The sequence below is a fragment of the Erythrolamprus reginae genome, chromosome 1 (assembly GCF_031021105.1).
Source record: "Erythrolamprus reginae isolate rEryReg1 chromosome 1, rEryReg1.hap1, whole genome shotgun sequence".
In the NCBI taxonomy this organism is placed as follows: Eukaryota; Metazoa; Chordata; class Lepidosauria; order Squamata; family Dipsadidae; genus Erythrolamprus; species Erythrolamprus reginae.
The window spans coordinates 2,458,379-2,481,815 of record NC_091950.1 but is presented as its reverse complement, the minus strand read 5'-3'; the positions used below and the strand labels follow the sequence as shown (position 1 = coordinate 2,481,815).

Genomic DNA, 23,437 nt, shown 5'->3' with positions numbered 1-23,437 from the left:
GGGACCTAACCGGTCACTGGGATTCATGCTGCAGAAGGCAGTCCCACAAATAGTCTGGTCCGATACCATGTAGGGCTTTATAGGTCATAACCAGGGGTGGGCAGGAGGCAGGATGGGGTGGAACGCCATTCCACCGGCAGAAATGAAGATGCATGCGCAGCTCCAGCTAATCGGTGGCTGTCACTTCCTGGATTACAGGTCTCCTCTCGCCTCTCCTTTTTTCCCCTGCTGCTGCTGCTGCGGCTGCGCTCCTTGCTTTTTTCCTCTTTTCTCCTTCCCGGCTTTGGACAAGCTTCCCTCTCTCCTGCCTGGCTCCCCTCCAGCCTCACGCGGCCACCTTCCGCCTGAGCTGCAAGCAGAAGGCGTGGGTGGAAGTGGCATTGGCAGCATTTATGCTTCTGGCAGCACCCGTTTGCCCAGCTACCCAGCCTGAGGTGGTGGGGCCACCCAGGAAGGAGAGCACGGAAAACACGAAGCAAATTGTCACCCCAGTGAGCAATACTGGTAAAGTTGTAAGTCGAGGAGTTAACAGTTCACTTGAACAATGATGATCATTCAAGCCATTCTCACCTGATCACATGGCCAACAAGCCACTCCTACCCAGTCACGTGACCATTAAGCCACACCCACAAAATAAGCCACACCCACAGTGTGGCAGTAAAACTTTTGGCTGCCCATTACTGGTTACAACCAACACTTTGAATCGCATCCGGAAACCAATTGGCAGCCAATGCAGTCCGCAGAGTGTTGAAGAAACTTGAGCATACCTAGGAAGGCCACTGACCGCTGGTATAGCTGCATTTTGCACAATTTGTAGTTTCCAAACACTCTTCAAAGTTAGCTCCATGTAGAGAGCATTGCAGTAGTCGAACTTCAAGGTTCTAAGGGCATGAGTGACTGTGAGTAGAGACTTCCTCTCCAAAATATCTTGAAAAAGATGCAGTTGTTATTAAAATGTGAGGTTTTGATTTCCAAAATTCTGAATTATACAAATATGCATATGTACTGATGATACCAAATTTGGAACAATTTCATTCAAAATAAATTCTCTCTCCTGGGCCCTTTTAGGATATATATATTTTAGTTGCTTAGATTGACACTGCCTTGAGAATATAATATATTACTAGATAACCCATATCAATATTACATCAAGCTCAATATCATGGTATACCATATCCAGAAAATGGAATTTTGATCCCTTTTCATATGTTAAATTGATGAAATGCAATAATCAGGATGTCAGGTTCCTGTCAGACCTCTGTCATTCTGAATTTGGGGGGGGGGGTTCTTTACGGGTTGAATGTTTTGCATGCTTTCCCATTTGCTGTAATTGCTTGGGAGTTTAGGGGGAGGGTGAAAGGGTCCTCTGCACAAGTTCCATCTCAGCTGGTCCCAGCCTGGATGGTCTGTGTGTATACTTCCTAAAAAAGCTCTCCACAGCCATAGCTGAACCACTAATCAGAATCTTTGAAAAATCATTCAGGATCAGCTCACTATCAAAGCTATGGTCATAAACAATGGTCATCCCCATCTTCAAAAAAGACGTTTAGTTGAAAACTACAGACCAATCTCTCTATGCTGCATCTCATGCAAAGTCATGGCATCAATCTTAGAGCAGGTAACCACCTTCAAATACTTGGGGATGGCCTTTCAGGCCAATGGCTCAAGGAAAGCACATGGACCAGGTGGTTCCTCCCCAGATGCCTGATGGACCCAGAGGGCTTTCAAAGGGTGCTTGGGGTTATACCAGATGCACTTGTCCACCGTGAGGCAGAGTCTCTTGCTGTGGCCTGGAATAAGGCTGCAACCTTGACCGGATTGCACCATTGCGACCTCTCTGTGGCACTACACCCCAGAGAGCTGCTTGGTTTACCGAGGAGCTCCGGGAGTTGAAACGTCTGAAGAGATGTCTAGAGAAGCGATGGAGGAAGAGTAAGTCCGAATCTGACCAAACACGTGTAAGAGCTCACATTAAGACTTACAAAGTGGCGCTCAAGGCGGCAAGATGCACGTATCATGCCGCCTTAATTGCATCACCAGAATCTCACCTGGCCACTCTGTTTAGGATGACCTGCTCCCTTCTTAACCAGGGGGAAGTTGGGGAGTCCTTGCAGAGCAGTGCCGATGATTTTAACATGTTTTTCGCTGATAAAGTTGCTCAGATCCAGGCGGACCATGACTCTGATTGGATAATTGAGTCAACTGACGAGTCAGTCGAGATGACTGGGGCCCATCCTTGTCCACCTGTCTGGGAAGAGTTTGATATGGTGACACCTGATGAAGTGGACAAGGCCATTGGAGCTGTGAGTTCTGCCACCTGCTTACTGGGTCCATGTCCCTCCTGGCTGGTTTCGGCTAGCAGGGAGGTGACATGGAGCTGGGTCCAGGAGATTGTCAATGCTTCTTTGGGGAGAGGGTCCTTCCTGGCTCTTTACAAGGAGGCACTTGTGCCCCCTCCTCAAGAAGCCTTCCCTGGACCCAGCCATTCTCAACAACTATCATCTATTCTCCAACCTTCCCTTTATGGGGAAGGTTGTTGAGAAGGTGGTGGCGCTCCAGCTCCAGCTTGGAAGAAGCCAATTATCTAGGCCCTCAACAGTCGGGTTTCAGGCCTGGCTACAGCAGGGAAACTGCTTTGGTCGCATTGATAGATGATCTCTATCAGGCCCGGGACAGGGGTTTATCCTCTGTCCTGGTGCTTCTTAACCTCTCAATGACCTTTGATACCATCGACCATTTATTATTATTATTTATTAATCAGATTTGTATGCCGCCCGTCTCTGGAGACTCGGGGCGGCTAACAGCAGTAATAATACAATGTAAACAAATCTAATATTTAAGTTAATTTAAAAAAAAGAACCCCAATTTAAGAAACCAATCATACATACTGACATACCATGCATAAATTTTATAAGCCTAGGGGGAAGGGAAAGTCTCAATTCCCCCACGCCTGATGACAGAGGTGGGTTTTAAGGAGCTTACTAAAGGCAAGTAGGGTGGGGGCAACTCTGATATCTGGGGGCAGTTGGTTCCAAAGGGTCGGGGCCGCCACAGAGAAGGCTCTTCCCCTGGGTCCCGCCAAATGACATTGTTTCCCCTGGGTCCCGCCAAACAACATTGACCATGGTATCCTTCTGCGCCGGCTGGAGGGGTTGGAAGTGGGAGGCACTGTCCTTTGGTGGTTCTCCTCCTACCTCTCCAGTCGGTCATAGTCAGTGTTAGTGGGGGGGTCAGAGGTTGACCTCTAGGTCTCTCCCTTGTGGGGTGCCTCAGGGGTTGATCCTCTCTCCCCTACTTTTTAATATCTACATGAAACTGCTGGGCGATATCATTCAGGGACATGGGGTGACGTATCATCAATATGCTGATGATACCCAGCTGTACATCTCCACCCCCTGTCCAGTCAATGAAGTAGTGGAAGTGATGTGCCAGTGCCTGGAGGCTGTTAGGGTCTGGATGGGTGTCAACAGACTCAAACTCAACCCTGATAAGACGGAGTGGCTGTGGGTTTTGCCCCCCAAGGACAATTTCATCTGTTCATCCATTACCCAGGGGGGGAATTACTGACCCCCCTCAGAGAGGATCCTCAACTTGGGCATCTTCCTTGATCCACAGCTAACATTAGAGAACCATCTTTCGGCTGTGGGAGGGTGGTGTTTGCCCAGGTTCACCTGTGCACCAGTTGAGGCCCTATCTGGACTGGGAGTCACTGCTCACAGTCACTCATGCCCTCATCACCTCAAGGTTTGACTACTGTAATGCTGTCTATATGGGACCTTGGAGAAGGTCCGCAACTTGGGCATCCTCCTTGATCCACAGCTAACATTGGAACATCATCTTTCAGCTGTGGCAAGGAGGGCGGTTGCCCAGGTTCGCCTGGTGCACCAGTTGCAGGCCTATTTGTACAGGGAATCATTGCTCACAGTCAGTCATGCCCTCATCACCTCGAGGTTTGACTACTGCAACGCTCTCTACATGGGATTACCTTTGAAAAGTGTTAGGAAACTTCAGATCGTGCAGAATCCGGCCACGAGAGCCATCGTGGGGTTACCTAGATTCGCCCACCTCTCTGCAACACTCCATGGCTTGCACTGGCTGCCGATCAGTTTCCGGTCACAATTCAAAGTTTTGGTAATGACCTTTAAAGCCCTACATGGCATTGGACCAGAATACCTCTGGAACCGTCTTCTGACGCACAAATCCCAGCGACCAGTTAGATCCCACACGGTTGGCCTTCTCCGGGTCCCATCGACTAAACAATGTAGTGGGCCCAGCCAATGTTCCCTCTAATTTTTTTTGGTGTGGGCAGAAAAGTATAGTGTCTGAGCAGCAGTCACTTTGGGACTAGGTGGCATAGATAGATAGATAGATAGATAGATAGATAGATAGATAGATAGATAGATAGATAGATAGATAAATAAATAAGGGAAATAATTCTGGGTACCTCTCCTATCTCTCCCCCTTTTCTCTCTCATTTCTCCCTCTTCATCCCTTTTTCTCTCATTCCTTCCCTCTCTCCTCTCTTTTTCCATCCCTGTCTCTTCCTCCCTTGTGTGTGTGTGTGTGTGTGTGAACTCTTGAACCATTTCCAAAAACAGGTGAAGGGTGGGGTTTTTTTTCCCTCTGTTATTATTTGAGTGCTTTTTACCATATGCTTTAAATCAAGAGTCACTTCTCTCTCTCTTTTGTTTCTCTCTATTTCCTCTAATTCTCTGCCTCATTTTCTCATTTCTCTTTTGTTCTTCCCTTTTTGCTCTAATTTCTCTCTCTCTCTTCCTTCCTCTCTTCTCTCTCTCTCTTCTCCCCTTTCTCTCTCCCCCTCTTTCTCTCTCCCACCTCTTGCCCCCTCTTTCTCTCTCCCCCCTCTCCCTACCTGTTTAACTGTGGCCGGCTCTGTCTTGTACTGGGATTGGGTGGCGGAGGGGACCCGGCGGTGGCGGGCAGCCCACAGCATGGCGGCGTAAGAGGAGGCAAAGCTCATGCTTCAGCCACACTTGGGCCGAGTGGCCCATCGCCCCCGGCTCCAGTGGGCAGCCCCAGCGTGGCAGCAGGAGAGGAGGAGGTGAAGCCGGCTGCCCGGGGAAGTGGTGCATTTGAAAAACGTGCTGCTTTTCAAATGCACCGCTTTTCAAATGCACCGTTATCCCAGGCAGACAGCTTTGCATCCTCCTCCCCCGCTGCCGCTGGGGCTGCCCCCTGGAGCTGCAGGTGATGGGCCCAGCTGAAGCACGAGCTTCGCCTCCTTTTCTGCTGCCACGCTGGGGGCTGCCTGCTGCTGCCGGGTCCCCTCCACCACCCAATCCCAGCATCAAGATGGAGCCGGCCACGGTTAAACATGTAGGAAGAGGGGGGAGAGAGAAAGAGGGGGCAAGAGGGAGGAGAGACATCAGCTCAAAGCCCCGCAGAGCTGCTGCCACTGCCTCCCCACTTCCATCCCATCCCAGCGCAGGCCAAGGCTCAATTACTCAGGGAAAGGGTGGAAGTGCTTGAGGGGCACCACCATCTTTCCCTGAACTGGTGGGGGCAAAGTGGAATGGGGAGTGTGCGGTTTTTCAAATGAAGAAAAACCTTGTCATTCCCCACCCCCAACTCTGATGCCCAGCTCAGCCAGGCAGCCTTGGAAAAGGCTGTACGGGTTGTTGTTTTTTTGTAAAAATAGTTTATTTATTAAATTAATTTATAAAAGAGGGGGATTTTAAACAGGAAGAGAAAAAAAGATAGAGGGAAATGTTTGGAAAAATGATAGTATTATACATAGTAATACATAAAATGGTTTGTATCGATATTATATTTCTCAGACTATGTAGGTAATAAAGAATATTTTATTGTTACCATTTATATCTTATATTGTATTTGAATGATGACCTGCATATCTTGTGTGTTGTGAGGGTGGCCCCTGCTTGCCTCCACAACTGGTGAGTGCTGGCTGAGGAGATGGAAATTGACTGAAACCAAAACAACTATCTGAGCAGCAAGGCGTATAAGAGATTACTCCTGGGGGGAAAGATGGAGGCCTCCAAACCCCATGCCCAGCCACAGCACTCATCCACCTGCTTCAAATACAGGAAAGAAGGTCATCAAGCAGCAGAAGGCCGAGGAAGCCATCCTATCAAGACAGGGGAACCAGCAATGGGAGGTGGTGAGACTACAGGCCTGCACAAAGGAGATGGCCCTCAAAGGTTTGTAAGCCATGGAATTCACTCCCTCCCCCAAACAAGAGGGGAGAACTCTGACTCCACAGAGAAAGACCATCTGACAGTGATTCAGACGATGACCCCTTGTTAAGTGGCCTCATTGCATCCTTAACTATGCCCATAGAATTACGCCACCTGGGAACTAGGCAGAAAGACTCATTGAGAGCTCTTCTAAACTCGGGATGTATCAGGTGCTTAGTAAACCCAGTTCTGGTGGAGAAAATGGGGATTCATCTAAGGAGGCTAAAACCCTGTTTGAATTTTGCCATCTGGACAGTGTAGTGGTGGGGAGCATTCCTGCCATGTTTGCCTCCGAACACTTAAGGATGCAGATGGGTGTCCACCCACTCAGAGACTTAAACGTCATAGTTTCTCTGGGCATGGAGAGGCCTCTGGTCCTGGTACTAGCCTTGGTTGAAACAATGGAAGCCATGCATGGACTGGAGGGGTTGCTAAAATTCCCACCAGGCAGAAAGCCCCAGTACAATCAAGAATGTGGAACTAAGAGAGTTCTTCACTGAGAGGTGGCAGCTGAAGTACAAGGGAAACTTTTCCCAGCCATCTCAAGGGAGGATCAGGACCTGAGAGAGATGCTGGATGAACTTCCCCCTCATCAGCCTGCAGACTGTCCAATCAAAATTGTCCCAGGGGCTACGTTGCTCAAACCAAAGTGCTAATCAATGACTCCCCGCAAATTAGAAAAGTTCCATGCATTTATTGACAAAAACTTAGCTCAGGGTTTTATCCAATTTAGGGAGAAAAGGGAGCGATCTTTCTCCCTCTCTGTTGCTAGAGAGTTGAACATTGTGTGTGGAAAATATACATTTCCTTTCCCTCATGAAGGATATTGTCTGTTTTGACTGTTTTTATGCTTTTGGGATTTTTTAGAATTTAAATTTAATCAATTGGATTTAAACTGGCATATATTGTTTTATTATATGTTGTAAGCTGCCTCGGGTCCTCGGAGAGGGGTGGCATAAAAGTCTAATAAATAAATAAAATATGTTGACTCATTTGGCAAAGGGTTGGTTGTTTTTTTTTACAAAGTTGAACTTGCAGGAGGCTTCCGGTTGTGGTCCACCAGTGGCCAATGGATTTGGCAGCAGATTTAGATAGTGAGGAGGTTGGGGAGGAACCTGGGCTAGTCCTATAGTCTGGGGAAGGCTTGGACAAGTACTTTGCATGGGAGGCAGAGATAGGGCTAGGGCAGTCTGACAGGTATCACTGCCTTTGGAATCAGACATGAGATAAAAGAACAGCTGGAACTTGTTCCCAGTGTGCACATGCGCAGAGTCGCCAGGTGAAGGGAACAGCAGAGGAATAAGGGTCGACTTGGGAGAAAGGCCACAGATGGACACTGAAAATGAGCCAGGGTGGCGTAGCAGGTAGAGTGCTGTACTGCAGGCCACTGAAGCTGACTTGTAGATCTGAAGGTCAGCGGTTCAAATCTCATCACCAGCTCAAGGTTCACTCAGCCTTCCATCCTTCCGAGGTGGGTAAAATGAGGACCCGGATTGTGGGGGCAATGGCCTAGCTCTGTTAAAAAAGTGCTATTGCTAACATGTTGTAAGCCGCCCTGAGTCTAAGGAGAAGGGCGGCATAAAAATCGAATGAATGAATGAATGAATGAATGAAAAGCCCCTCCCATAGGAAATAAAAGAGGAGTGAACAGGGAGGGGAGTTTGCAGAAGACAATTAATTTGCTTAATTTGTTCATTCTTGCCAAGTATTGCAGCATCTGAAGGATATTGGTCTGGCCACTCTCCAAGCCTGATAAAGATTAGATTAGATTTATTCGATTTGTATGCCGCCCCTCTCTGGAGACTCGGAGTGGCTCACTACATAAAGGTTGATAATTGGGAACTATCTTGAAAAACTTTGGGAGATGAAAGACTTTTCTGGTGTGAAATTCACTGTATGTTAAATAAAAGAGGTTTTTATTGGGGTGAGGAGTCTGCTTCATGGTTTGGGAAAAGCCAGAACACTTACTACCACTTTAGAATCAGTAAAGGAGATGAGAGGAAAATCTCTTTCAACAGTCTTCTGGACTATTTCCAGTTTAGGGTGCTCCCCTTTGGACTACAAAGGGTGCCCACAGTATTCATGGAGCTGATAAATGAAGTCCTGCATAAAATCCTGTATAAAGAGGTATTGGCTTATCTAGATGACATTTTAGTTTACTTAGAAATGAAACCTGAGCATGTGAAAATAGTAAGACCTGCCCTCCAGAAACTTTGTGCTGCTACATTGTATGCCAAAATATCCAAATGTAAGTTTCATCACAATAAAATTGACTATTTATGCCATCAAATTTCCCATGAAGAAATTGAAATGTGTTAGTACAAGACAGTTGGGTTTGCAATATATACTGCTCAAAAAAATAAAGGGAACACTTAAACAACACAATATAACTCCAAGTAAATCTGTGAAATCGAATTGTCTACTCAGGAAATAACACTGATTGACAATAAATTTCACATGTTGTCAGCACATTCAACTTTGTACAGAACAAAGTATTCAATAAGAATATTCCATTCATTCAGATCTAGGATGAGTTCTTTATTTTTTGAGCAGTGTATAAACATGCTAACAATGAATGTTTGTATGTACAATAGCTTTAAAAGGTAGTGTTGCAAATCGCCATAAGAGGGAGCCAGAAAGCATTATTTTCTCTCTGTGTCCTCTCTGTTCTTTCTGCTGATTCCCTGTGATTGATTCGCTCTCTCCCTCCCTCCAATTTTATGATCAACATCACAAAGCCTCTTGGAGTTTTTCCAATTCAGAATATTTTGCAAAGATGGGGAAGGATAGGAAAGGAAATGCTCATGTTGAATTAGTTTTAAATCCAATGACACTTTGAATGATTCCTGCCTTACCTGATAAATCTGGAAGTTGATGAGCATCAACATCTGCAACAAAAGATGGACTGGAATTAGTGAAATACACATTATAAAAATGTTCATAGAGGTGTTTTTTTTAAAAAAAAATAAGTCAATGCATGGGTTTGTAACTTCTATGAATGTCTAGCAATAGCAATTCCAGAATATCTCCGAGACCACCTTCTGCCGCATGAATCCCAGTGACCAGCTAGGTCCCATAGAGTTGGCCTTCTCCAGGTCCCGTCGACAAAACAATGTCGTCTGGTGGGACCGAGGGAAAGAGCCTTCTTTGTGGCGGCCTCAACCCTGTGGAATCAACTCCCCCCAGACATTAGGATTGCCCCCACACTCCTTGCCTTTCGCAAACTCCTTAAAACTCACCGCTGTTGTCAGGCAAGGGGGAATTGATTCCCTGGACCGTTTTTGTTTTATTTATGGTTTGTATGAGATGTATGATTGCTTTTTATATTGAGGGTTTTAAATTGTTTTAAGTATTGGATTTGTGCTGTTTTTTGTTGTTGTTGCTCCAAATCTCCAGAGAGGGGTGGCAATCAAATGGAAAAATCAAATCAAATCAAATCAAATCAAATCAAATCATAGCTCTTAGACGTATATACCACGTCACAATGCTTTATAGCCCTCTTTAAGTGGTTTACAGAGTCAGTATATTGCCCCCAACAATCTGGGTCCTCATTTTACTGACCTTGGAAGAATGAAAATCTTGAATCAGTGAGAATCAAACTGCTGAACCGCAGGTAGCCTGCAGAACTGCGTTCTAACCACTGTGCCACCATGAGTCTTAACATTGTCCACATTTTTAATGGTCTACATTTATAATGTATATTAGATTTCCTATCTAATAATTTCTATGCCTTTCTAAACATTTCCCTTTCCCCTTTTTCCTTTTTCTGATGAGCTTGAATGGCTCACAATGGTGAAAATTATAGTAGCTGACTGTACCCTTGACCTCTCTCCCACCTTTGGGTTCCTTGGAAGATGAATTGCCACTCAACTCTTTCCTAAGACTAAGCCAAAGCGAGTCAGCTTCCGGTGGGGCAACAAGAAGGAGGGAGGGAACTGCTGCTCCGACAGACAATGGCAAAAAACATCAAAAACATCAAAAATCACAAAAATAAAGAAAAATTCCGAGGGTGAGTACTAAAACCTGCCCAGTGCTAGTGCCGAGCTGATCCCCTGGGGACCCCCCAAGGATTCCCAGAGCCTAGCTTCCTAGCTACAGGGAGACCGATGATTGCCCAATAACTGGCCACGAGGATTCCCCTGAGGATTTCCCCTCTACGCCAGCTGCCTGCCTAGCGTGGAACCGGCCCAGAGCCCCAGCGCCACGTGGACTCCCCCTGAAACCAAGACTCCTAGAGCCCAGCTACCTGGAGCCCCGACGCCCAGCTGACTACCCGGCGCAAAACCGGCCCAGAGCCCTAGCTCCGTGCAGATCCCCTGGGACCCCAACATAACCCCAACTCTACAAAGATCTCCAAAAGCTAGGAGGACTCCCCATAGCCTCCGTAGCCCTCAGAAGCCCCACCAAGAAGCCACAAGCTTTGCGACCTCCCTCCCCACCACCGCCATTACCTCCTGGCTGAAGACCAACTCTGCTCCTCATAACCTCTATCCTTCTTAAACCTAAAATCGCACAGCTTACAGTGAAGCTCCAACCCCATCTAGTGGCTGAAAATAAAAATAACAGTGCAGTCACTTCCAATCCCTTCCCATTCAAAGCTACAGATCCTCACAGATTCATCAAACAGAAACTCCAACCCCACCTAGTGGCTGAAAATATCATTGCAGCCACTTCCAATTCCTACTGATACTCTCAGAATCTTCAAACAGAATTCCAATTCTCACCCCCTAACAATGCCATCCAAGAAGAAACCTCAAGCAAACATTTCTGTTAACAATTGCGTTATATGCAACACTAATGTAAATACACAAGAAGGAACCACAAAGTGCCAATCCTGCAAAAAATTAGCTCACCATACCTGCCTTAACATCAACAAACATGTTGCCACCTTCCTCAACGACAATCCCTCATTCTACTATTCCTGCCCATCCTGCACACCCAAATCAGACTCACTCGACAATTTATCTGAAGTAATCTTATCTGCAGTCTCAAAAACCCATCAAGCACATACCGAAAGTATCGAACCACGGTTCGCCTCCATAGAAAAAAATATCCAAGACCTGATAAACACCAAAACACCTAATCAACCACCCTGCAGCACCCCACCACCACCACCACCACCACCATACTCCCAACCCAGACCACCAAAACCTCTTCCTCTAAACCCTACCACCGACATCCCCACCCTGGTGAACGATGCCATGGAAAGGGCACAAAAACGCCACAATGCCATCCTTTTTGGCCTTGAGGAAAACGGGGAAACTGACTTAACAAATATACGAAACATTATCCACAATCAACATCCTCAAACAATTACCCCTGATGACATCTTAGAGGTTTCCAGAAGCGGCCCCATACTAAAGTACAGCGACGGATCAATGGCCCCCCGACTGTGCAGAATAGTCTGCACAAACGAAACTTCCAAACAACAATTCATCAGGACCATGAACTCCATCGCCAGAAACTACACCAAATACAACAAACTCAGATGCAGACCAGACCTAACATTACTCCAACGCATCCGCTCCCGTGAACTACGTGATGAACTTAGGAGACGTCGTGAACTCGGGGAAAATAACCTTTTCATTGACTACCAGTCTGATTGCATCAGAACCAGAACCCACAACCCTCCCTTCATCCCCAAACCCACTACCCCTCCTGCCCCTCCCCAACCTTCCCACACTTCTCTGCCCACCATCCCTCATCAACAATCTGACCTCCCCAGCACCTCCAGCAATGAATAGGAAAATGCGCCCCTTACTACCTTGCCTCAATCCCACCCCAACTCAACCCAATTAAATCTCATCCCTGAACACAAATTCAATCTCAAATGCAAACTCATCAATGCAAGAAGCTTAATCAATAAGTTATCAGAATTCCTCCTTCTACTCGACACCAACCGATTTGACCTAATCTTTGTCTGCGAAACATGGTTGAATTGTTCCTTTCCTGACTCCATCATCACGCATAATAACTACCTGGTTTTCCGGTCTGACCACGAATCCCGCAGAGGAGGTGGTGTAGCCATATTCTATAAAAGCTCACTCAATCTAAAAAACATTCAAGTAGCACATGATTTATCCCTCCCTGAAACCTTAATCTGTGATCTCTCCCTCAACACTACTCATCCGCTTTTTACTGTGCTATAGAGCTCCAAACTATGACACTACCCATGCATCAAAATTAACCTCCCTACTAACATGGGCATCCTCCTGCCCCTATCCCATCATCTTCCTAGGTGACCTTAACCTACCACACATCAACTGGACACTAAATGAATGCTCCACCGAACCCATACATACCACCATTTATAACACCGTCACCAGCCTGGGACTGGAACAATTAGTATCCAACAATACCAGACTCAACAACTGTCTCGACCTCATCTCCTGTAATAGCAAAAGTGCTATTTATGGACTGCATATCATAGAACCCTTCTCCAACAGCGACCATAGTATGATCAACTTCAACCTCAACCTACGCCATCATAACACTCAACAGAACAACACGGCACCTAAGTACAATTTCAGGAAAGCCAACTACGAACTCATAGACGCCAATCTCTCACTAATCAACTGGCATTCCTTGTTCTCCAACTGCATCACCATTGATGAACTTTACAACACGTTCTTACACCAAATTAATAATCTCATAAATCTGCATGTCCCTATTACCTCTCCTAGAAGGAAACAAAAAAATAACATTCCTGTCTCAATAAGGAAACTTCAAACCAAAAAAAGATCCCTCTGGCGTAGAAACAAAAAAGGTCCAGTAACCAACTTTAAAAGCCGCTACAGAAGCATATGCCAACAAATAAAAGCAGAATGTCTCAACTACCACAGCGAACAAGAGGAAAACCTCCTACGCTCCAAATCTAACCGTGCCTTCTACAACTTCATCAACAACAAATTTAACGACTCCAGACCTATTCCACCTCTTGTAGGACCACACAACATAGAATACCACGATGACCCATCCAAAGCTAACCTTTTCAACTCCTTTTTTGGCTCCGTTTTTGTTAACAGTAATGGCTCATCCCCCCTCTTCGCAAACCGCACTTCTAACTCATTAAGAAACCTAACCCAAATCATCTTCACTACAGACTACATTGAAAAAGCAATCCGTTATCTCAAACCTTCCCTATCTGTTGGACCTGATGGTCTTTGTGCATACTTCTTAAGAAAACTTTCTTCTGCCATAGCTGAGCCCTTAAGCATTATCTTCCAAAAATCCTTCAGGACCAGTACTCTCCCCAAGCTGTGGTCTAAAGCAGTAGTCATCCCCATCTTCAAAAAAGGAGACCCATCACTAGTTGACAACTACAGACCAATATCACTATGCTGCGTCCCTTGTAAAATCATGGAATCAATCATAAATCGATCAATCACCCTTTACCTAGAATCTAATAACCTACTATCAAAAATACAATTTGGATTCAGAAAGAAACTATCCTGCAACCTACAACTACTTCACTGCAAAAACATCTGGACTACCCACCTTGATCAAGGAAAATCCATAGATGCAATTTATATCGACTTCTGCAAAGCCTTTGACTCAGTGGTTCATGACAAACTTCTCCTAAAACTCAAATCCTATGGCATCTCAGGACTCCTCCACAACTGGATTACTGCATTCCTGTCAAACAGGCAACAAGTTGTCAAAATCGGAAGCGCCATTTCCTCCCCTGTCCCTGTCAAAAGCGGCGTTCCCCAGGGAAGTGTATTATTTATTTTTATTTTATTTATTTATTATTTAGATTTGTATGCCGCCCCTCTCCGCAGACTCGGGGCGGCTCACAACAAAGTGAAAAAACAATTTACAACAAATCTAAATTACTGTTTAAAAATACTGTTTAAAAATATTTAAAAGACCCCATTTTCTAAACACACACATACAAACATACCATTCATAAATTGTATATGCCCGGGGGAGATGACTCAGTTCACCCATGCCTGACGACAAGGCAGCGTACTAGGTCCTACTCTTTTCATCCTATACATCAACGACCTCTGCAATAATATCGCAAGCAACTGTGTGCTCTTTGCCGACGATGTAAAACTTTTCAACACCACTGACAACACACTCACTCTCCAAAAAGACCTTGACTATGTTTCAGATTGGTCTAACATCTGGCAACTTCGAATCTCATCCAACAAATGCTCTACCCTCCACATTGGCAAAAAGAACCCAAGCCTCATATATGAACTGAACAAACAAACTCTCACAGCAAACCCACACTCAGTAAAAGACCTCGGAATACTAATTTCAAATGACCTAAGTGCTAAAGCCCACTGCAACAATATTGCCAAAAAGGCTTCCAGAGTTGTAATCCTGATTCTACGTAGCTTCTGCTCTGGCAATCTCAAACTACTGACCAGAGCCTACAAAACCTATGCCAGGCCCATTCTCGAATATAGCTCATCTGTCTGGAACCCTCACCACATCTCAGACATCAACACTCTCGAAAACGTCCAAAGATACTTCACCAGAAGAGCCCTCCACTCCTCCACCCGAAACAGAATACCCTACGAAAACAGACTAACTATCCTGGATCTTGAAAGCTTAGAACTGCGGCGCCTAAAACAAGATTTAAGTATTGCCCACAAAATCATTCGCTGTAATGTCCTTCCGGTCAACGACTACTTCAGCTTCAACCGCAACAACACAAGAGCATGCAACAGCTTCAAACTCAATGTTAATTGCTCCAAACTTGACTGTAAAAAATATGACTTTAACAATCGAGTCGTCGAAGCGTGGAACTCATTACCTGACTCAATAATGTCAACCCCCAACCCCCAACATTTCTCCCTCAGACTCTCCTCGATTGACCTCTCCAGGTTCCTAAGAGGCCAGTAAGGGGCGTACATAAGTGCACTGATGTGCCTTTCGTCCCCTGTCCAATTGTCTTTCCTTTCCATTTTATCATATATATTCTTTCCTTCCCACCTACTTCTCTTCCTCTTCACTTCCTATCTTTTATATATCACTTAATGTCTACTCCCTTTCATATGTATTGTATATTGGACAAAGAATAAATAAAATAAAATAAAAAAATAAAAAGATATTATGATCAATAGTATCAAAGCTATCTGATTTGTCCTTTGGGCAATTTTTCCCCCTCCAGGTCTTAGGGAAGCTTCCCTGATTCATCCGGAGGGCAAAATGGCCTTTCCCAAGGCTGAAAGCTGACACAGGGCAAAGTCTCATCTGCCCTCCGATATGGCTCCATGTGCCATAGATTCGCCATCACAGTCTTACGAGCATCCATAAATTCAGTCAATATCATCTCAGTGCTATATCTCTACCTGAAATGAGTGGAAAGGATCAGAGGTGGGATTCTGCAGGTTCAGCAGGTAGCGGAAATTTTGAGTACTTCGGAGAACCAGTAAATTCCACCTCTGACTGGCCCTGACCTCATCTATTTTCTGCTGCCCGAGTCCCAGCTGTTTGGGAAGAAATGGGGATTTTGCAGTAACCTTCTCCCGGAGTGGGGAATGGAGATTTTGCAGTATCCTTCCCTGCTACACCCACTAAGCCATACCCACCAAGTCATGCCCACAGAACCAATAATAAAAATTTTTTGAATCCTACCACTGGAAAGGATCTAGCTGACTGTTTCTTCCTGTGTTCTTCAAATGATCTGTCACCTCCTTTTGAGCAGGTGGGATCATCCCCTCCCATCAAAAATCATTTCCCATCTTTTGCATTCAGCTACATGTTTTCCCCTGAGAGGCTTTAATTAATCATGGATGTAAAAGAGGGCAAGATTCAAGCACACAAGGACCCCAGCCACTTCCTCAAGGCTAACTGGCTCAAATGCAGGACAAATTTGCTTGGGCAACGAGCATTGACTGATATAATTTGCTGAAGAATCCACATGCACCAGCAGCTGAAATCTAAATGAAGGAGAAAAGTAGCATATTGTAGTGTTTGAAGTGAGATTATCAATAAGGAAATGTCAGAAAATTGTTTATTTTTATACAGTAAAACCTCCCTTGAGTTGTGGTTGGCTTCAGGCCAGCTCCTGTGGCTGCTGATTTTGACGCTGAGGAGTGGGAGCCATCTGTTTACAGAAGACCAGTCTGGCTGGAGGACAAATCAGACAGTGAACCAGAAGCAGAGACAGGGAGAGAAATGGAGCAGGAAGGGACTGGAGAGAGGGGAAGGGAGTCAGTCAGATCTCCAGCCAGAGGTTCATCTGAATTAGAAGGGGAAGAGTTAATGAACAACCCTATTCTGAATGCTCAGGTGCTGAGAATGCTGGGAAGACAAAAGTAGCCACAAAAACGCAGAAACAAATTACAGTGATAAGACTTAATGATGCTGCTGCAGCATTGAAAAAGGGGAGGGTTGGAGTGATTTGTGTGGGAGTCTATCGTTCAGCGTTGAAGAAAGTTTGATTAATTGTACTTTGGTGTTTGCTGTGGCTTTCTGGACATTCTGACATTCAATTTGTGAGTTATTTCTGACTGACATAAGCCTGGAAGGCTCCTGCACTAACAGAAGTAATTTACTTTGACCTATTGACTTTTTAAACTAACAATTGCTCAGAAGCTCCGTGGTTTGCAGTTTTCTGAATATAAAGAACAATCATTGCTTTATTTTTACAAGCCTGCTTTGTATATGTGTTTGACTCATTACTTAGTTTCTGGGTGGCTCGAGGCCAGGCAGAACACCTCGTCATGAAGTAGAAAAGTCAGCTGCCTCCTATGAAAGTAGAACGGAGCTGTCTCCCTGACTCCTGAGCTTCCCTTTCACCCCATTCTTCTAGGAAAGCAAGATGTGGGCCTGAGTTCTATGTCAGCCAGCAGGACCCCATAACTCCTTCTGCAGTACTCACATTTCTATCCTAATTTCTTTTCTATATGTGGATGGTGGGGGTAGAAATCTTTGACTTCTTAACAGTGAGGGCTTTGTGATGTGTGGTGAGTGTAATCCACATTACAAGCCTCTACCATTTATTCTCAAAATATATCTTAAATTTGAGGAAATTTCCATACCATCTTCATCATGTCATTAAGTTCCCAATTTGGATAACAATTCCTTTGTTTTTTCCAATTGTGTATATAATCTATTTCAGATTATTTCAGGCATTAGAGTTTTAAAGCTGACTGAGCTCTTCACCATATTTCAAATAAACTGGCTTTCAATGGTGCCGTGTCAGTCATTCAATCTTTTCAATCTTCTCTGGTCTTAGGAACTTCATGAAATAGCAGTCCCCTAGATCAAGGGTCCTCAACCTTTTGAATCTCAGGGACCACCAAGGTCATAATTTTAAATCCCACGGACCAGCGTGCCTTCCGTTCCCTGTCCTATTGTCTCTCCTATATTTCTTTATATACCTTTTTCTAGCCCTATATCTTTTGTTCTATTCTTACATTGATATATTTTATTCCTATATCTTTTCTTCTATTCTTTCATTGATATATTTTATTCCTATATGTTTTCTCAGATACTTCCATTGATATATTGTACTATGAGTATATCCTCTGTAACCCTCATTATGTTTTGGACAAAATAAATAAACAAATAAAAATAAATAAATAATTTTACGTCCTGTAGATCAGTGTTTCCCAACCTTTTTTGAGCCGTGGCACATTATTTATGTTTTCAAAATCCTGGGGAACATTGAAGGGGGGGGGGCGGGCTAAAGAAAAGTTTGGACAAAAAAACCCTCTCTCTTCCTCCCTTTCGCTCTATTTCTCCCTCTCTCTCTTTTCCTTCCTTCCCTTCTTTCTCTCTCTCCATCCCTCTTTCTTTCTTCCTCTCTTTTTTGCTCTCTTTCTCTCTCCCTCTTTCTATCTCTTCCCTTCTTTCTCTCTCCATCCCTCTTTCTTTCTTTCTTCCTCTCTTTTTTGCTCTCTTTCTCTCTCCCTCCTTCCCTTCCTCTATGTCTTTCTCTCTCCCTTGCTCTCTCTCTCTTGCTATCTCTTTCTTGCTCTCTTTCTCTCTCCCTCCTTCCCTTCCTCTATGTCTTTCTCTCTCCCTTGCTCTCTCTCTCTTGCTATCTCTTTCTTGCTTTTTTCTCTCTTTCTTGCTCTCTCTCTCTCTTTCACTGTCTCTTGCTATATGTCTTTTTCTTTCTCTTTGCCTCTCTTGCTATCTCTCTTTCTTTCTCTCTTTCTTTCTTTCTCTCTCTTTCTCTCTCTCTCTGCCTCTCTTGCTATGTCTCTCTTTCTTTCTTTCTCTCTCTCTCTCAGCTGACTGCAAGCGGAAGCCCTGACGGCGGCAGGTGGACGTGCTGCTGGACGCCGTATATGCCAGGCCCGCAGCGCCAGCATGTACTGCGTCCAGCAGCACGTCCAACTGCCACCGTCGGTGCCTCCACCCTGGAGCTCTCCTTGCGGCCGCTGCCATCTCCCCGCCATCTCCCCGCGACTGCCATCTCCCCGGGACTGCCTGTGGCCGCTGCAGCCACCACCCCCACCACCCCGCTCTTACCGCCAGTGCCCTCCCGCCGGGCCCCAAAGGACACTTGCTGCCGACGCCAGGGAAGCTCCAGGTGGGTGGGGCGGTGCCGGTGCCGCGGTTTCTGGCGCTCTCCTACTGGGCCCCAAAGAAGGAAGGCGGAAAAAAGGCTCAAAGAATGAAGCTCTCCTTCTTCCTGCCTTCCTTCTTTGGGGCCCAGCAGGAGAGCGCCAGAAACCGCGGCATCAGGCAGAAGCCGGGAGGTCGGAGGCACCAGCACCACCCCGCCCAGCTGGAGCTTCCCTGGCGTCGGCGGCACACCTGACCTTGTCTCGCGGCACACTAGTGTGCCGCGGCACACCGGTTGGGAAACGCTGCTGTAGATCACTAATATGCATTTTTTTAAAAAAAGATAAATACATTTGTAAAATAATGATCAGAGAACTTCCACTTTATTAATATTAAATGCACCTCTTTAATATAACAAAATTATAAATGCTTATCTAAGTATTTAAATAAGTTGTATCTCTCCATTTCCTGCAGTCCTTGGATGAAGCTGATTATCTAGACCATTTTCAGTCTGGTTTCAGGCCTGGTTACAGCACAGAAACTGCTTTGGTCATGCTGATTGATGATCTCTGGCAGCCTAGGATAGGGGTTACTTCTCTATCTTGGTGCTTCTTGACCTCTCAATGGCTTCCAATACCATTGACCATGGTATCCTTCTGTGACGCCTGGAGGAATTGGGAGTGGGAGGCACCATTTTGCAATGGTTCTCCTCCTACCTCTCCAGTCATTTGCAGTCAATATTAGTGGGGAGAAAGAGGTCCACTCCTAGGCCCCTACTCTGTGGGGTGCTGTAGGGGTCGGTCCACTCACCCTTACTATTTAACATTTACATGAAGCCACTGGATGAGATCATCCGCAGAGATCATCCACAGATCATCCACAGACACGGGGTAAGGCATCAACATGATGCTGATGATACCCAGTTATACATCTCCATCCCGTGCCAATTCAGTGAAGCAGTTGATATCATGTCACCCTCACTGTGGTTCTACGTGCTATGTTTTATTTGAGTTTTATTTTTCTTAAATTCCATTTGAAGCAGCTGACATTCACCCATCCTCAAACACCCAGATCTGGAGCCTCCTTTTGTGGTCCAAGTTGATGCTAGCGACGTGGCCGTGGGAGTGGTCCTATTACAAGGAGATGAGGAGCAGGGCCTTCGTCCCTGGACGTATACCTCTAGGACACTAACTGAGACTGAGTGCAGATGGGCTGTATGGGAAAAAGAAGTGTTTGCAGTGCGTTGGGCCCTGCTTTCCTGGGACATTTCCTAGAGGGAGCAAAGCAACCATTTGAGGTGTGGACTGATCACAAAAACTTAGAGGCTTTGAAAAACCCCTGGAAATTGTCCCCAAAGCAAGCTAGGTGGGTGCAGCATTTTGATCGATTCAACTTTTCACTGCGCTATATCCCCAGGGAAAAGAATTTGATGGCCGATGCCCTTTCCAGGTTGCCTCAATATAATAGTGGCGGGCCAAAGGTAATTCAACCAGTTATTCCGGCACAACAATGGGCATGCACGGCAGTAACCAGAGAGCAGAACTCAAAATCGGCCAATCTTCCAGATGATCTAGCAACGGAATTGCAAAACGCTTTAGAAACAGACGACTGGTTCTTGGCACACCAAATGGATTGCACTCAGCGGAATGGACTGTCCTGGATAGGGTCCAGAGTGTATGTTCCAGCCTCGATGAGGACTGTAGTATTAGAGAGGGGCCACAACTCTAAAGTGGTAGGAGATTTTGCTTTTCTGAAAACTTTACACTTGTTGAGGAGACAATTTTGGAGGCTCTCCATGAAAAAGGACATTGAGACTTATGTGGCCAGTTGCCCTATTTGTGCAGCAGCAAAATGACCCCCGGGTTGACCACAAGGACTGTTGCAAAGTGTGGTGAGACCCAGGGCACCCTGGAAGGAAATTTCTATGGATTTTATTGTGGATTTGCCTGAGAGTGGGGGGAACACGGTTATTTTTGTTGTTACTCATATTTTTTCCAAACAGGTTCATTTTGTAGCTTGCCCAAAAATCCTCACTTCCAGGGCTTAAGCAAAGCTTTTAAAATTATGACCTTGGTTGTCCATGAGATTCAAAAGGTTGAACTCCGCACCGAGCACCTGGGTACCTCTGTATGAGGGGTGCAAACCATCTCTCTTAAACAACTCCCTATTAGACCACCTACTGACATCATGACTTACATAGCCAAACCCTTCAGCTTTACACCACTGCCTTCACCACACATTAAACTCTCTGATACAAGTTGTTTTTTCCCCCTGGCCACAAACCAGTAACACCTCTGAGAAAGTCACTGAATCAGTTATTCTGCCCAGCTCCACGCTTAGACATTGGAATCCTCTTTTTACTACATTAACATTTCTCTGGGACAAATCATTTGCGCCAAGATGCACCACCACATCAACGTTATTACCTTTACTCGCAGCCTTGACAATATTTGTAATCCACCTCCTGTCCCTGCTGGCACTGGCCCCTGGGAGACACCTCATCAGCGACACCACATCCTTACTCTGTCCCAAATCAAGAGTTGGCTGACAATGAGTCAGTCAAAGTGACTGGGGCCTGTCCTTGTCCATCTGTCTGGGAGGAGTTTGACTTGGTGACACCTGATCAAGTGGACAAGGCCATTGGAGCTGTGAGTTCCGCCACCTGCTTACTGGTTCCATGACCCTCTTGGCTGGTTTCAGCCAGTAGAGAGGTGACACGGAGCTGGATCCAGGAGATTGTCAATGCTTCTTTGGGGAGGGGATCCTTTCTGGCTCCCTAGAAGGAGGCCCTTGTGCACCCTCTCCTCAAGAAGCCTTCCCTGGACCCAGCCATTCTTAATAACTATCGTCCAGTCTCCAACCTTTCCTTTATGAGGCAGGTTGTTGAGAAGGTGGTGTTGCTCCAGCTCCAGCGGTCCTTGGAAGAAACCGATTATCTAGGCCCTCAGCAGTCAGGATTCAGGCCCGGTTACAGCATGGAAATTGCTTTGTTCGCACTGATGGATGATCTCTGGCGGGCCTGGGACAGGGATTTATCCTCTGTCCTGGTGCTTCTTGACCTCTCAGTGGCTTTTGGTACCATCAACCATTATTATTATTATTATTATTATTGTTGTTGTTGTTGTTGTTGTTGTTATTATTTAGAATGCTTGGCAGCATAGCTAGAGGTATAACAAGCAGGAAGAGGGATATTGTGATCCCGCTGTATAGAGACCACATTTGGAATACTGTGTTCAGTTCTGGAGACCTCACCTACAAAAAGATATTGATAAAATTGTACGGGTCCAAAGACGGGCTACAAAAATGATGGAAGGTCTTAAGCATAAAACGTATCAGGAAAGAATGAACTCAATCTGTAGAGTCTGGAGGACAGAAGGAAAAGGGGGGACATGAGCAAAACATTTAAATATGTTAAAGGGTTAAATAAGGTTCAGGGAAGAAGTGTTTTTAATAGGAAAGTGAACACAAGGACAAGGGGACACAATCTGAATTTAGTTGGGGGGAAGATCAAAAGCAACATGAGAAAATATTATTTCACTGAAAGAGTAGTAGATCCTTGGAACAAACTTCCAGCAGATGTGGTTGGTAAATCCACAGGAACTGAATTTAAACATGCCTGGGATAAACATATATCCATCCTAAGATAAAATACAGAAAATAGTATAAGGGCAGACTAGATGGACCATGAGGCCTTTTTCTGCCATCAATCTTCTATGTTTCTATGTTTTTATTATCTTCCCTTTAGCCACAGGGTCAATTCCTCTAGGACAGTGAATCTTTTATTCCTTGGGTGGAAAAAGAGCATGCATACGTGTTATCACACATGCATGAGTGCCCACATCCATGGAGGCCAGAAACTGCCTATTTCCCAACTTCTGGTGGGCCCAGTAAGCTTGTGTTTCACTCTCCCCAGGCTTCCAAAGCTTTCCTGGAACTGAGAGAGGGTAAAAACCCACTCCCCCATCCCCCTGGAGGCTCCCTGGAAGCCCCAAAAAATGCACTCACAGAGCCTCTGTGTAAGCCACAAATCAGCTGTCAGCACATACATGCACATTGGAGCTGAACTAGGCAATCGACTCGCATGCCAGCAGATATGGATCCGTGTGCCATCACTGCTCTAGGAGTTGTTTGTTCATTATTTGGTTTTATTTGAATATAGCCTTATTGTGTAGGCTGGAGTTTGGCTTCAGTTGTCTCTAGATCATTTCCTTTTTCTTCTAGTAGCCCATGTAGTTTACATTTAATACATTTATAATTGGGGAAATCTTTGGGCATAAGCACATACATTGAACATATATTCCTTACCACAATAGTGTCAGTCACTGTTATATGTGTTTGTTTCTTTTTTGCTGGTTGCTTTAATGGCTAGATAGATAGATAGATGGATGGATGGATGGATGGATGGATGGATGGATGGATGGATGGATGGACGGACGGACAGACAGACGGACAGATAGAGATAGGAGATTTTGTCTCAATATATATTTGAAGAAAAAATATAGTTGAGAAGTGTTTCACTTTGGTAATTCATTGAAGGAATTAAAAGAATGCTGCCCTTCTTTGTTCTCTGGCTCCACCCAGCATTACATGCCCTTTTTTCTTCCCTAGTAGCAACAATAGCATCACCACCTATAAGATCCCCTAATACTGTATTATGTCAGGATGGAGGATGGAAAAAAGGATGGATTAAATTTTAAACTTTTAAAGATCTCTCTTCCATTTAGATCAATTAATTGACATTTTTG

General features: G+C 45.2%; 1 protein-coding gene across 9 annotated transcripts in view; it reads right to left on the bottom strand.

Moving 5' to 3' along the window:
- LOC139162813 (NACHT, LRR and PYD domains-containing protein 12-like) overlaps positions 1 to 23,437 on the bottom strand; it is a 130,110-nt gene that overhangs the window by 86,458 nt on the left and 20,215 nt on the right. For all 9 annotated transcript variants that reach the window (XR_011558386.1, XM_070743677.1, XM_070743695.1 and 6 more), the window contains one exon: positions 9,071 to 9,103. Coding sequence is in view for 8 of the 9 variants with exons in the window: in XM_070743677.1 (XP_070599778.1) it covers positions 9,071 to 9,103 (33 nt within the window). In the remaining variant the exon portion in view is untranslated. The remainder of the gene's footprint in view (positions 1 to 9,070; positions 9,104 to 23,437) is intronic.